At 54.2% G+C, this 15,842-nt stretch overlaps 1 protein-coding gene across 1 annotated transcript in view; it reads left to right on the plus strand.

Annotated features, from left to right (window-relative positions):
- The first annotated feature begins 2,324 nt into the window (after positions 1–2,324).
- The window catches only part of TMEM270 (transmembrane protein 270), a 16,452-nt gene continuing 2,934 nt past the window's right edge, over positions 2,325–15,842 (plus strand). The window contains exons 1-2 of the mRNA XM_045284728.1: positions 2,325–2,334; positions 3,005–3,051. Of these exons, the coding sequence (XP_045140663.1) occupies positions 2,325–2,334; positions 3,005–3,051 (57 nt within the window). The remainder of the gene's footprint in view (positions 2,335–3,004; positions 3,052–15,842) is intronic.

Here is a 15,842-nt window from a genome sequence, read left to right on the forward strand (position 1 = left end):
TAACCTAGGGGATGAATAATGGAAAAGTGGGTGAGGGGTGACAGAGGACGATGTAAGATATGGAAAAAATAATCTATAACTTATCCAGGGTTCGTGAGGGCGGGCAGGGGAGGGAGAGAAGGGGAAGAAATGGGGAGCTGATATCAAGGATTCAAGTGGGAAGAGAATGCTTTGAAAATGATGATGGCGGCATATGTGCAAATGTGCTTGACACACTGGATGAATGCATGGATTGTGATAAGAGATGTAAGAGCCCCCGATAAAAGTATTTTTTAAAAAGCAGGTTCTGGGGAACGGAGGTAGTGAAGGAAGCCCAGGTGTCAGTGGTCCCCAACTGTGATGGTGAAGGTTGCACATCAACCGCTCCGTGATTCGACAGTCGCAATGTAGCCACCCATCCCTCATAGGCTCACATATAAGAATAACCGTGAGGATAATAATAATTTATTATTATGGGGGGGTTGGGAGGGAAGGGGTACATGAGGAGCTGATACCAAGGGTTCAAGTAGAAAGAACGTGTTTTGAGAATGATGATGGCAACGAACGAGCACATGTGCTTGACCCAATGGATGGACAGATGGATTGTGATGAGAGTTGTGCGAGCGCCCAAGAAAGTGATTTATAAAATAAAGTGTTAAAAAAAAAGAACAATTGTGAGGATGGGGCAGGACCGGGCAGTGTTTTGTGCTGTTGTGCATACAGTCACTATGAGTTGGAATAGAGTCGAAGGCACCTAAGGATGAACCAACAATGGCAGCATCCCTCAGGATGGGACCTGGACTAATGTAATCACTTCCATGTGGAGCTCTGCTACGAGCAGCCAATCAGTTGGAAGCACTCTGCTATGAGCAGCCAATCAGTTGGAAGCAATTTTTCTCTTTCTTTCTGGAGTGCAGCCTGCTTCCAAAATAGAGGGATGTTCGGGTCAAGCCCTCCGGCTTTTTGTTTGCCTCCTGCATCTGGCCCCTTACCATCACCTAACCTTGGCTTCACTAGACTGAGCCATGTTGCTGGCCGCTGAATCCTGTGAGCCAGGCACCTGTCGTCTCACCTTACTGATGTTGGGTGTCATCCCTGCAGCTCTGCGAGTCAAGACGTGTCTCCCACCTGATATCTGCTGCATGGACTTGGGACTTGCTAGCCCCTACAACCATGTGAGCCATTCGAGACAAACATATGTATGTTTTGCTTCTTAGGAAACCCAGTCCAAGACATCAGCTTACACCGAAATCGGACTTTTCCCTTCTTGCTCACGAGAGCAAAGCAACAGAACCCCTGTGTGCTGTTGCCGCTAGACAGAGTCTTCTCAACGTTCCTTATTCTGTGACCCTTTGACAGTTCCTCTTCTTGTGGGGACCCCCAACCATGACATTATTTTCTTTGCTATTTCATCACTGTCATCTTGCCACTGTGATGAATCAGGCGACCCCTGGCCTGCGCTATCTTGGTCACTGTTGATAGGCTTGAGGCCATGGTAGTGGCTAGTGTGTCAATCCACCCCATCGAGGGCTTCCTCATTTCCACGGACTCTTGGTTTTACCAAACAGAATAAATCCCTTCCTGGCCATCAGTCTTTCCGGGTGTCCAAAGTAAGTGAGTGGAATCCAACCCCCCATGAATCACAATGAAAACCCGAGGGGATCCTGTCCCCACTACCCTCAAGGTAATGCAGACTCATAGCCACCCTACAGAGGGTTTCCAAGGCTGTAAATCTGTATGGCGCAGACAGCCTCATCTTTTCTCCTGAGGAGCAGCTACTGGGTTTGAACCCCTGACCTTGAGATTAGCAGCCCAATGCATCTATGGGATTGCGCCACCAGGGCTCCTAGCCCTCTGGCAGTGGCTTAAATAGATTTATGAGGCCAATCTCAGTTTGGATGGAGGCCCTACCCTGTAACCCCCGCTTGGTTGTCTTGGCCGCCTGGCCCCCATCACACTGAGCAGGGAGTGGGCAGGTAGAGGCGGAGGCTATGACTGGGCCAGTCCACCATCCGGGTCGGTGCCATCTCGGACACCTTGTCCTGGGTTGAGGCCAATAAATATTTCTCGTGCACCTCACCTGCTTACAAGGCCCAGGGCAGGGCCCTGGGGCCAGGGGGATGAGTCACCCCCAGCCCCACCCCTGCCCATTCTCTTGTGGGAGTGGAGATAGCTGGAGGTGTTTACTCCTGCCCAAGTTCTATTCGCTATCTCTTGATCTCCTAAATGCAGTTGTGCAAGCTTTTCCTTCTAAGCCAGTGCCTCCACCCCTGGGGTCTGCACGACTCTCCTTTGTTGTGGGGAAGCAGGGGGTGGGTGTGCTGTTGAGGGAGGTTGGGAGAAAGATGGAAGGAGGTGAGTGGGCCCCTGCCTGTCCTGCTGGAGCAGCCAGGGGTGGCACCTGCTGCCCCAGGGAAGCCCCTCCCAGGTCTGCCCAGGGAGCCCCCATGGCCTTCACTTAGTGGTGTGTGGATTCAGTGACCGCATGGTTTGGGACTCCTACTGGGATGGCTCCTGGGTTCTGTCGGAGGGCAGGAGCTGCTGCAGGGGACCTTGGGGGAGGGTGGTCATCTCCAGATCCCACTAATTTCCCTCCTGACAGCCTTTGCCCTTTCCCTCCCTTCTCTCCCTGCCGGCCCAGCTGATGTCTTCCTGTGTGCCTCATCCGGTTGGTTTACTCCATCACCTTGCCGGCCCCTCCCCGGAGCCCTGGGAGTGTCCTGGTGATGCAAGGTCAGCTGTTTAAGACCACCCGCCGTTCCATCTTCACTCTCTCCGAAACCCACAGGGGCAGTTCCACCCTGTCTTCTTGGGCCGCCACTCGGTGGCTGTGAGTTTTTTTTGTTTGTAGTCCCCTCCAGCCCTCAGGGTTTGGAACTCAAAGTCCTTTTCTGTGTCTTTGACTGGAAATGCCCAGCTGCTCCCCCAGGATGGGGGCAAAGGTTTGAGGTTGGGGAAACAGGAAGGTGGGGGAGGGTCATGAAAGCCTCTATTCACATTTCCAAACTGCCACCTGGCCTTGCAGGTTTCCGCCAACAGCCAAGGCTTACAGGAGGCCCTCGTAGGGGAGAGGTGAGGTCAGACAGGAGCACGCGCAGGGCATGGGCTTGGGGGAAAAGACGTGTCTCTCCGTGGCTGGGGTGGACGGGCAGGGGGCGTGTACTTGAGCAGTGGGGACCTGGTGGGTTGCTCGAGAGTCACGTCAGGAAAGCCAGCTCCGAGTGGCTTGTGTGGCCGGCCTTGATTTGCCTTTTTGCATGGTCGTACGGTCACCAGACTGGCCTCATCCCTTCTACTCATGCCCCGGCCTGTCTGTCTGTAGACGAGCCCTGGTGGCCTGTGGGATAAGGCTGGTGGTTCCAATCCACCGGGGAGAGAAAGATGGAGCTGTCTGCTCCCCTAAAGAGATACCGTCTCGGAAGCCCTGCAGAGTTTCGGTCCCATGGGCTGCTGGGAGCTGGGACGGACTGAAGGACAAAGGGTTTGTGGCTTGGGTGTGTCTGCCCCTCTTGTGTCTTGGGGCCACCAGAGGCTGGTGGGAGCTCCGGCCTCATACACAAAGCCCTGAGGCAGGCAAGGAAGGGGCGGGAGTTTCTTCTCAAACCCAGAACCAAACCAGCAGCAGCTGAGTTGATGGCCAGCCATGGAAAGTCCCTGAGTCCAAGGGCTCCACCGGGGCTCAGGGCTGTGACCTTTCAGAAGCACGTGGCCAGACACCCCTGGGTGGGTTTGAATCGTCAGTCTTGCACCCAACAATGGAGCATGGAGCCTTCTGCATCCCCCCCCAACCCCCCCACCGCCCCGTCTTTCCCAGAAGCCTCCAGCACACTACACTCCCAGGGTTGGCTCCCATGCCCAAGCCAGCACTACAAGGGAGCCTGGGAAAGGTTTGGTGTGGGAGGTGAGCCCTGCTTTCAGGGAGAAGGGGTGGCTGTTGGGGAAGGCTACAGTGCCTGCTCGTGTGTGCTTGTGGGCACTGTGTGTGTGTTTGTGTGGCCGATGTTGCTGCTGGCCAGCAGGGCCAGACTGTGGACGGAGGGCTAATCCCAGCGGAGCTGTGTGCGTGCGCAAAGTTCTGGCCAGATGGGTGTTTCCCACACTGTGGCAGCAGGCAGTGTGGACGGTGGACGGAGTGTGTTCGGTTTCTGGAATGGGTTTCCCCGTTCTGCTTCGCAACGCTGAAAGAAGGCACGTGGCAAGAGCACTTTTGGCATGCAAACGCCGTTTTGGAGGGAAAGCGGAGTTTCAGGTAGTTCAGTCTCCAATGGTACAAACTCCCTCTGGAAAGCGTGCCAGGCCCCATGGCCGGGGCCACGGGAGAGTTTGCGACTGAAAATGGCCTCTTTGGAGGAGGGTGCAAACCCACACGGAAAATGGCCGTTAAGGGGAACCCCCAGAAGCAGAGCGCCCCGACTGAGAGCGGAAGACAAGCTGGGGTGGAGAGCGTGCGCACACAGGAGAGATCCCACACTCCCACCTGCAAGAGCAACACCTGCAAGGGAGAGTGCGGCCTGCTCTCAGTCTGCCATGTATCCCCTCCTATATCCCTACTTTGGGGCCGGGCATGCTTGGCTCATCTTCGTGGCTGGTTCAGGAGTACCTGTGATCGTGATGTCTCTGGTGTGAGTGTGTAGGCCCAGGGTGCCCTTCACCTGGGCCTAGGTGACTTGATAATCTCCATAGGTGTCTAACAAGTGTCTGATTTCTGTCTCCTCCTTTATTAATGGCAGGGCCAGCTAAGTTTCATTTAGCATAGGCAGTCAGCCGAGACAACCCCCTTTATCTCTAATCTCTCTACCTTTCAAGTGGACTTCCATTAGGAGGCTGTCAAGCAGCTCAGAGCTGGTGTCCTGGTATCTATCCAGCGACCAATCAGAGCTGGTGCTGATGGGCTGCAGGGGTTGGGGGTGAGGTGGGAGGTGGGGAGCGTGTGTGAGAGAGCAACTTCCTGTTCTGCTGACTGTCCTAGTCCTTCTCAGTGTCCTTTGCTGACCTCCATGCCTTCCAGTTAATGCTGACTCATAATGACTCCTAGGACAGGGTAGACCTGCCCCGGTGGGTTTCTGAGCCTGGAGACAGCCTCATTTCTCTCCTATGGAGTGGCTGGTGGGTTCGAACTGCTGACCTTGGGGTTGGCAGCTCATTCTGTAGCCTTCTCTCTCACCAAGGCCCTTTGCTGCTGTTGTCTCTTTTTCTCTGCCCACTGAGGTTGACCCTATTCAGACTCGGTAACCCTGGAGGGCAGACGGACGGGGTGTGCCGAAGCCCCATTGGGTTTTCCAAGGCTGTGGGAGTGCCAGTGGCCAGTCTTTGGGTTAATAGCCGAATGCTTTAACCACGGAGCCACCAGAGCCCCTTCCTGTCTTCCACCCATGTCTAAAGACAAGACAGCCCCCGGGCTGGGTCCTGGGCCCTCCCTCCTTCTTCATCCACCCCCACTTCCTGGGCGATCTCATCTAGTCCAGAGGCTCTAAATACTTTTGATGTGCAGCAAAGGGCTCCCTAATTGAAGATGCCCAGCCCTGACTCTCCCCTGAACTCTGGGTTTGTCCACTCAGTCACATGTGGACACCTCCCCTGGGGGCCACAGGCCTACTGTTGGCCCCATGCCACACCACCTCTTGCTCACCTTGTCCCCAGACCCGCTCCTCCTGGGAAGTCCATTTCCCCAAGCACCTCCACAGCCATGGACCCAGGAAATCAGCCCAAGTCACTGCTCCATCGTCCCACCTCCTGTCCATCAGCAAATCTCCCTCCCATAGGGGCCACTCTGGTCTCTGCCCCCACGTCTCTTCTTGCCCAGAGCCCTGCAGCTGCCACCTCACAGGCCCACCTCTTTTGCCCCGGCATAGTAGCCAGAGGAGCAGGCACCAGTCTCACGCACTTTCATAAAAGAACGCTTGAATGACGGTGTTCGTGAAGAATATTCGGTGTGCCTCAGACTATCAGGAGAACATACAGCTCTGTCTCGGAAGAAGTAGAGCTAGAATGCTCCTTAGGAGCAAGGATGGTGAGATTGTGTCTCATCTACTTTGGACCTGTTCCGTCCTTGGAGAAGGACATCGGGCTTGGTAAAGTGGAGGGTTCGCTCAAAAGCCACCACAGGGTAGAGAGGCGGGGCAGCGAAGAAGAGGAAGCCCCTCCCCAAGATGGACTGATGCGCAGTGGCTGCGACCCTGGGCTCACTTATGACCACGGAGCGGGGGCGGCTAGTGGTTCCCGCTGTGGCACACAGGGGTGCTGCGAGTGTAACCAAGTAGAGAGCACCTAAAATCACCGCCCCAGCTAATCGATGGTGTCTGTGTCAGGGTGCTGATATCTATCTGCAGCTGGTCACACAATCTGGTGCTGAAAGGTGTCTACACGTATTTGTTGCTTCTTGGAGGTTAACACTCAGCAGTACCTAACGCGCTTCCACACTTTGCAAGAGTTTCCGATACTCTCTGGATAGTCAGGCTAGTAGGTCAAGGGTTGACAGGCCCTATTCGCGAAGGATCACACAGAAAGCATTTTAGACTCTGCAGCCCAGAAGGCCTCTGCCGTGACTCAGCTTGGCCTCTGTAACATGAAAGACAAGATATAAACGAGGGAGCCTGGCTCTACTCCAAAATGACGTGATTTACAAAAAATACATAAGTCCAGTAGCAGGAAGGATTTGGCCGCAGAGACCCACCGCTGCAGGTTACCCACAGAAAGGCAAACGGAACCGAACCATGGAAACAACAGCCTGATGGAAGCCTTATGGTAGGAATATATTAGTTTCCTCTTACCAGTCTATAACTGCTGTAAAATCCAGAAACAAGCCTCCTGAAATCCTTTCCTTCTGAATCATTGACTTGCCAGCCAATAGGAGCGCTACTGCTTCAATTGGGAGAGGAAAGAACAGGCTTCCAAGCTGGCCAGTCCACCTGCAGAAGGTCTTCGATGCGACGGCGCTGGAAGACGATGTGGTCTAATAAAGAAAGCTCTGACCCAAACAACGCTGCGGCCCCAACGAACCTCCCCTACCACGTCTGGAAGGTGGCACCCTCGTCACATTATGTCCACGTGGTAAGAAAAAAAGAAGAATACTAGCAAAGAACTGGAATTTAAGACATACAATGCAGGCCTGGTAAAGCAATGTCTAACCTAAGTTTTTACTTTGATGCCCATAAAGTCATGGAAAAAAGTTAAAATAAATAAATAAATAAAAACACCACCATAAAAAGAGATTAGCATAACAGCACCTCCTCCCATCATTTGCTCACCGCCTGCCCACCCCAGTAGCCAACAAAACATCCCCGACTGATTGATGTTCTGACAGTCTAAACCTGAGCTTACCCACCTGCTTAGCACGTACAACCCAAGTTCCTGCCTAACCTCGTCCCTTGCCTCTCTGTTGCTTGATCCGACAACCTGGACCATGCCAAGGCTACCCCCAGGTCCTCGGCAACGACTGTTCTATGGCCCGGGCTGGGCCTACCAGCAGATCTCTGCTAGACTGGCTCGTTCTCAGCCTTTAGGGATCTACCAACCGGAACGAACACACGCTTCCACCTTTGATCGCCCTGCCCCGGACAGTTTGCATCCTTGTCTTCGGTACCCTCCCTCCCCCAGCGCCTGCCCCAGAGCTGTGGTTCCCCGGGGGGCACCACGAATGGGTGGGGGACCCTCTAGGTCTTGATTCAACATTCTTGCTGCACACTGCACTTCCTCTTGGAGTCTTGAAGTCTTTCCACGTTGACGCATCTAGAGTCCTCTTTCAGATGGATCCACCCAATATGCAGCCATCCCCCTACTGGCAGAGAGGCGGGGGTGGGGGGATGCCGCTGTAAACAGCCTCCTCCGGGTCTGTTTCTCCAAGGAAGTACTTGGCCAACTGGAGTTTAGCACGGATGGGGAGGGGAATGCCAGCCATCCTGGGCTGTGAGATGCAAGAGCCCAGTGCAGAGCAGCGAGGTTAATTATTGTTTGGTTAAGCCCGTGGTTCAGTTTCACATGGGAGTGTCATGGACAGCTTGGTGGATTCCATTTCTAACTGTGGGTGGGGCCATCCCAATTGGAAGGCCAGCCCGGAACTGCTGGCTCAGGGAGTGGGCCCAGCTGGGCGCTGCTTTCAGGCTCTGGTATCTCAGCCAACGTGCGCGAGATAGGATCGCACTGTGGTTTTAATTCGCAGACTGCGAAGGAGGTTGAACCTCTTTTCAGAGGTTCCCTGGCTCTTTGGGCTTCCTCTTCTCTGCACGCCACTCGGCCCCTTTGATCTGTTGGGTGATTCCATCTTTCCCTTCTGGATCTGGAAGGGCTTCTTGTACAAGGCACGTTAGCAAGGTTTGGGGACAAAATCCATGCTATTGTTCGGTGCTGCCGAGTCGAGGCTCATGGACAGCAGAGGGAAACGCCCGCTGGCCCTGCGACGGCCGTCCCCACAGTGGCTCTTGTGTCTGAGCCCAGGTTACAGCCACCGTGCCAGTCCGTCTTGCTGATGATCTTGTTTTGCGTTGCCCCTCTACTTTCCCAAACACGATGCCCTTCTCCAAGGACCAGTCTCTCCTGATAACATGCCCAAGACCATGAGATGGAGTCTCGTCATCCTTGCCTGCCGATCCTAGAAATCTTTATTGAACATAAGCATCATCAGGTGAGGCCCTGCTCCGTCTGTCTGCATCAAAAGGCGGTGTGTCCATCTGCTGCCTAACCCTATACCAGAGAATTCTGGGTGCTTTGATTTATACCACAGCAGAAGGGTACCAGATCCCCGAGGGACTCCAGGGAGCCCCGGTGGTGTAGTTTATGTGTTGGGCTGCTGACTGCAGGGTCGAAAGTTCGAAACCACGAGCCAGTCTGTGGGAGAAGGACAGGGCTTTCTACTCCTGTAAAGAGTTAGTCTCAGAAACTCACAGGGCAGTTCTACCCCTGCCCTGTAGGGTCACTGTGAGTCGGCATCCGCTTGATGGCTGTGAATTTTATTTTGTTATTAGTAGATCCTCTTGCAAGCTGCTGCTTCGGACCGTTTTATTTTTGGAGGCCCCCTAACAAGACTAAGTGCATCACCGAGAGAACTTGTCCGCAGCCAGCCTCTGATCGCAAAGACTTGGTTAACGCCGCTTTACTTGCGGTAGATCTGTACACGTCTAAAGTGGGACCCTCATAGCAATACAGTGAACCCTCGTTTATCACGGTTAATCGGTTCTAGACCCTACCGTGATAAATGAAATTCTGCGAAGTAGGATTCCTTATTCAAGTCGAAATGGCGTGCAACCTCCACGATTTTCTTGCCATCTTTGATCATATCCAAAAGTTTTACCTTTTCCTGGATGGTGAGCATCTTCCTCTGGCGCTTATTTTTATTGTCAGAAGGCTTAGAAGAAGCAGCTCGTTTAGGAGCCATCATAGGGCTTAGATAAAATTTCTTAAAAATCGCAAACAATTACAGTACACTGTACAAAAGCAAAAATGCATCTGATACATAGCTCTGATACGTAGCAATGCAGACAGAAGTGTGTACAGTATGAGCCAATCAGAGGCAGTAATGACAGAGCATGCGCTGTTACGCAAAAACCGCGATAGAGTGAAGCCGCGGAAGTTGAAGCGTGAAGTGGCGAGGGTTCACTGTACTTGTATATCCCACATATATATAAAATTTCTTTATGTTAGCCAGTCAATATTCTTTAGATATTGATTCTTGGACTGTTTCATGGGGAACGAACATCTTCTCCCAGGCTACCACTTACTTCTTGGCACAGCTCCCGGCTCTACACTAGTCTCAGCAACACCACGGTTCTCAGTGACTTGGGCGAGGGCCAAGTGTCGGTGGGGAGCTCGCGGGAAAGCTTGGTGGCCCCAGTGGCTGATGGGGAGAAGGTGACTGCCTCATCTGAAAAGTGAGCAGGGGTGACGGAGGAACATTTTCTTCGGGACATGGGAGGTCTAGTGGAGAAGAGAGAGAGGGGGAAGTTGCAGGTGGGATGGGGCTGGAGAAAATCTCAAAGAGGTCCAGGTGAGTTGGCAACACAAAACACAGCCATCGATCAACTCCAACACAGAGTGAACCTGCAGGGCTGCGTACGACGGCTCTTTAGGGCTCCGGCTGCGTACGACGGCTCTTTAGGGCTCCGGAGACAGGAGCAAACAGCCTCATCCTTCTCCTGCCAAGTGGCTGGTGGGTTTGAACTGCCGGCATTGTGGTAGGCAGCCCAACGCTTACCCAACAGCAGTGAGTGCGAAACACTGGATCTGAACAAAGGGACGAAGAAAGAACCTGGTGAAGAGACGGCTTCAGGAATATCAGCTGTCATCGCTCGGAATTTGCGGCTTGTGTTTCTGCGTGCTGCCAGAATGTTTCTTTTGCGGGTGAAGGATACTTTTGAACCACGGACGGTGGAACAACTTTCTAACCTTAAAACAGAAACAAGAGCCTGTAAAAAGCATGTGCATGCATAGTTTGATGCTCCAAACCCATTTTGAATGATTCCTCAGGTAGCATGACCCTTCTCTATACTTGGCCGTGTTTCGGGCATTTCAAAATTGCCTCTTGGGTGCCAAGGGAGCTGCATTGCCCGACAGCAGGTTGGTTAAGAGAGCCACTGTGGCCACACCTTGGCTGGTGAATGAATCAAACCCGCGCACCCAGGTGGTTCTTTTCACACACGTGCCCATGTTGTTAAAGCAATTTTGCCCAATTACGAACGTGTGGTTGTTATGACACACAAAACCCAGCACTGGAATTCTTTTTGATCCACAGGTGTGGTTCCACTCACTCACCGGCCCGCCCCAGCCTCCAGCATGAGCTGTGGAGACCCTATTTCGTTGGGTTCCAAATTGGGCTACTGAACTGCAAGGTTAGCAGTTTGAAGCTACCAGCTGCTCTGCAGGAGAAAGAGGAGGCTTTCTGCTGCGATGAAGAATTAACTCTAACTAATTCACCGCCCGTGAGTCATGCCGCCTCAAAGCAACCCTGTAGGGCAGTATAGCCCCCGTGGGTTACTGGGACTGTAACTTTTCAGGAGTAGAAAGCCTCATTTTTCTTCCATGGAGCAGGTTAACTGACCTTCGGCAGTTAACCACCAGTTAACAAATAACCACTGTGCCAGTCCTGGAACCCCACAGGGGCAGTTCTCTGCGTTGTAGGGCGGCTGTGAGTCAGAATCAGACTTGATGGCAGGGAGTTTTCCCCCACTTCACTCACTTTCCCCACCGGCATTATTGTCCCCCCTGGCTACATTCCTATTGTACAGGTCAGGAAACCTGGGCCTGGGCTAGTCCAAGGGCATGGGCTTATAAGAGGTCAGTTCAAACCCAAGCCTCTCTGACCCCAAACCGTTTTCTTTAACCAGGATGTGATCTTCCAGCTTACATCATCAATTTAGCGTTTAAGCCTAAAATCATAATCTAGGTTTGTGCTACTGAAAAAAGAAAGCAAACAAAACCGAGTAAATGTAAGAGACGAACTCGAATGAAGTGTGAAGGCGAACACGCAGAAGAGATGAGAATAATCCGGTCGTCCTCGGGGCGTGACCGGCCGGACCCTGCGCGAGCTCAGGACCGAAGGAACCAGGGACCCGCACAGCAGACGCCCAGGTGTGCGCCGCTCCGGTGTCTGCTGCCTCCTCGCGGCCGCACCGATGTCCTGCACCCTCGGGGGCCGCGTCCCTGCCCGCTGCCCGCTGCTGCCCGCTGGGAAGACCGCTGGCCCAGCCAGCTTCCGGTTTCTCCTCCGCCCTGGGTCCTGGCTGCTGCAGGGGAAGGGAAAGGGGGCCTGCTGGCGTTACGTGGCGTAGTGGTTACCCTTGGGCTACTAGCTGCAAGGTCAGCTGTTCGAAACCACCAGCTGCCCCTTGGGAGACAGAAGAGGCTTTCCAGTCCTGTAAAGAGTGACAGTCTCGGAAACCCACGGGGACAGTGCTACCCTGTCCTGTAGGGCCGCTATGGGTTGCCATGACTCGATGGCAGTGAGCTTATTTATGTATTTAAGAGGAGCATAATGCTCAAGGCAGACCTTTGGTGGCGTAGGGGGTTACACCACGTGCTGATCTTCTCAAGGTCGGCAGTTCAAACCCACCGGCTGCTCCTTGAAAGAAAGAGGAGGCTTTCTGCTTCCTTAAAGATCGACCGTCTCAGAAACCCACAGGGGCACTTCTACCCCGTCCAAGAGGGTCGCTGTGAGTCAGCATCGGCTGCAGGGCAGTGAGTTTAGGATTGGAGTTGTGGGCATCACTGTGTGGGGCAGCAGCCACCTCCTAGGAGGGAAGGCATTGCCCAGGCCACATAGCCTTGAACCTTGAACTTGGGTGGTCTTGAACCCAGGTGTTGAATAGGAAAGAGAAAGAGGAGGGTTTAGGGTTAGAGAGCCCCTGCGCGCCCCCCCCCCCCAAAATAGAAGGCTGTGTGCTGTTTTGTGCTGAGGGTAAAGGGTCTGGGTGGGTGAATGTGGGGCTCCTTTTACCCAGCTCCCCCAGCTGCCCTCCTACCCAGTCTGTGGGGAGGGATCTCTGAGCCATTATCTGCCAACAATGCCTACTGCGGCACACTGGGACTGTGCCCTCAGAGGTGGTGTGCTGTGGGCAGCGGAGGACCGGGAAGAGGATGTTTGCGTATGAACTCTCTATGTTCAGAGAGAAGAGTCTGGAAGGCCAAGACTGGTGGAGGAAGTCCTTTACCTGTGTGAGTCAGAGAGGAATCCCAGTCACAATCTCCAGACTGAAAAGCATTCCCCACAAAGGCCCCCCAGAATCGTGCTACTTTAAAGACACCTCTTACAAGCACATGGCTGGTCACTCTGCCGCCAGAGACCCTTATCTACAGGAGCAGGCATGTTCCTATTGTTCTCCCTGCTCAAGAGGTGGTAGCTCCCCTCTGCTTGTCCCCAGTACTGGTATTGGGTTCCTCCCCCAATGAGCTCAGGGGCATCTGGGTTAAGACACTGCCCACCTTGTTACGTGGGTGATTGGCAGGGCCAGCATGTCCCGAGACAAAGTCTCTTGGAGAATACATTTGAGCTCTCTCTCTCTCTCTCTCTCTCTCTCTCTCTCTCTCTTAGTCTGTGGGGCGTCATCGAAGGTGCTAAGCAGTGGGGAGACATCTCCACGTCTGTGTTTCGGAGCTACTTCTGATCTCTCTCTCTCTCTCTCTCTCTCTCTCTCTCTCTCTCTCTCTCCCAGGCCTGACTTTGTGGAAGAGGTGAGCCCTTGCACGCTTTGCGGACCTCCTTGGCGTTTGCCCTTTCACTGCACAGTTGCTCCTCAGAGCCCATTTCGTTGTACGGCTGGACCTTACAGTGTGTCAGGGAGGCGAGGAGAGAAAGGGGGTGACGCTGGGGTCACAGGCCTGGGGTGGGGGCTGCCCGAAGGGTCACTGAGCTAGGCCAGGAGTTGGTTTCACCCTCCAGGGGAAAATCCCTGACTTCGGTCACCCGATGGACGCCCAGACTCTTTGGGCCTCTCCGTGACCCCTGGGCCACCACAGAGCTCTTGCTGTCACACAGCTTGGGGACGGAGCTGAGGGCCCTGTAGGGGGAGGGAGCTGCCTGGGGTCAGGTGTGTCCTGAGGGGCGGTGGTGAAGAATGAGGTCCCTGCAATGATTCTCGTCCTGCCCCCACCCCCACCCCCCCCACCCCCCCGGGACATGGGCCAGGAGTTTGATCCATACGAGGTCAAGGAGCCTCAGCTCCGCATCAGGAACAGCGGCCTTCTGGGTGTGGACCATGCCCGGCGTGATGTGGGAGAGCCACAGGGGGCAGGAGAAAGAACATCAGTTGCCCCTCTTAGGTCCAGCACCACCTTCTGATGACTCTCAGTCCCTCCCCTCTGTGCCAATCCGCCTGACCTGAGCTCTCCCTAATTCCTCTCCCCAAACCTGTCTTTCCTCCTCCCTGACCTCTGCCACAGAGGCCAGCACCATTGTCCACCCTTCACCCAGGCTGCCTCTGTTGGGAAACAAGTGCCCGCACGTCTCCCTGGGGAGGCGTCGCACACCCCACGAGGCCCCAGGAAGGGAGCGTATTCCTGGGGCGGCAAAGGGCGGGCAGGCTACAGTCTTACAGGGAGAGAGTTTCTCTCAGGAGAAAGGGCAGCCGCGCCTACTGCCAGTTCTCCAGCTCAGGGGTTCTTCTCGTGGACGGCTTACCCCATGTGCAGATGTCACTGCTCTTCACACCAGCCTGTGGGGCTTGGGGTTCAGGGACCCGTGACACGCTGTGCGTACTTGCAGGGACTGCCAACCTGGGAGCAATACACCGTCCCTGGTCTCAGACTCCCGAGAATCCCATGTCACCCAAGAATCAGCATCCACCAGACCTTTCCCAGCCCTGGACGCCCCCCGACACCCGACCCTACCAGCGCTCACTCTCTGTATCCTATAGCATCTCTCCACGTCTCCCGGCGATTCCAGTACCACAGTCCTTGGTCTGGGCTCCCACTAGCTTGTGCTCAGGGGGATTTTGGAGGGGTCACCGTCTCCCTCCCCATCTAACCTCCTGGTGCAGGGGGAGGGCCTGTTCTACAGCCCACCATGGCTCCCGCCTGCCACACTGCTTAGGCGCTAGTGTGTCCTGGCATTTCCTGGAACCTGCCAGGACCCATGAAAGGAACCCTGGAGATGTAGTGGTTACGCCTTGGGCTGCTAACCGCCAGGCCAGCAGTTCAAATCCCCCAGCCGCTGCGCAGGAGAAAGACGGGGCTTTCTACTCTCTCAGAGAGTTACAGTCTCAGAAACTCACAGGGGCTGTTCTACCCTGTCCTATAGAGTGGCGATCAGTCCACATCACCTAGACAGTAGCGAGTTTGGTTGTTGGTTTAGCTAGGACTCGTGGCTTTTGCGGACCTCGCCAGCGTCCTGGGAACGCTAGGAGCCAGTTGCCGCTGACTTGACCCCAACAGCTGGAATGGAGCAACGGGGGATGGTTGGCGGCTGATGATGATTCTTGTTGTTGTTATTGAGGGAGACAGACAATAGTTCGCCAGGCCTTTCTTATGAGGTGCCTAGGGGGTGGGTGAAAACCCTCCAAGCACCTGGTTTCACAGCTGTGGTGAAATGAGTTCTGTTAAGTGGTCTGTTTGCCTCGGTTCTTTGAGAAAAGAGCTGGAGAGACCCTCCCCACCAAGCCCCCAGGAAACGCTCTGGTTTTTACTGGAGGGTGTGTGACTTTTGTCCAGTGCAGGGGTGTCAACCTGGCGGCCCCCGAGGTAATTTTTTGTGGCCCACGATGCTCTGAAAGAAAATGAAAATAGAAAAAATTGTTATGAACAAAATATGCTTAGGGGAGAGCGAGGCAATACCGTACACACCATTGCCTTGTTACATTTTATTTCAGAGCATCGTGGGTCACAAAAAATTACCTCAGGAGCCGTATGTGGCCTGCGGGCCTGCGGGCCGCCAGGTTGACACCCCTGGTCCAGTGGATAGACGTTTCCTGGGGTGGCGGTAGAAGGCTGGGCGGTTTGATACTTTTTAATCTGCCGTCTGTGCTGTGATTGGTCTATTTCATACACCCAGCAGGGATTGGTCAATAGAGTATAGACTATGCAGATAGGGCGTAGCGGTTCTGCAGTTTGAAACCAGCAGCCCACTGCTCTGTGGGGGAAAGATGAGCTACGATCTTGGAAACCCACAGGGGCAGTTCTACCATGTCCTCCAGGGTCGCTTAGGACCGCCGAGGACACGTGAGAAGCTGAGCCAAGGACGGCCCCTCGGAATGGAAGGACAGAACCTTCCCTGATTGCTGGCACCCTGAATTTGGACTGTTAGTAGCCTAAACTGTGAGAAAATAGGATTCTGTTCATGAAAGCCACCTCCTTGTGGTATTTGTTATAAGGATGTCTGCCCTACCCCTCCTTCACCCCCGCAAAACACACACACACACACACACACACACACACACACACAC

This window comes from Echinops telfairi, unplaced genomic scaffold (genome assembly GCF_000313985.2).
Source record: "Echinops telfairi isolate 266 unplaced genomic scaffold, ASM31398v2 ScPeMD7_5;HRSCAF=22, whole genome shotgun sequence".
Taxonomy (NCBI): Eukaryota; Metazoa; Chordata; class Mammalia; order Afrosoricida; family Tenrecidae; genus Echinops; species Echinops telfairi.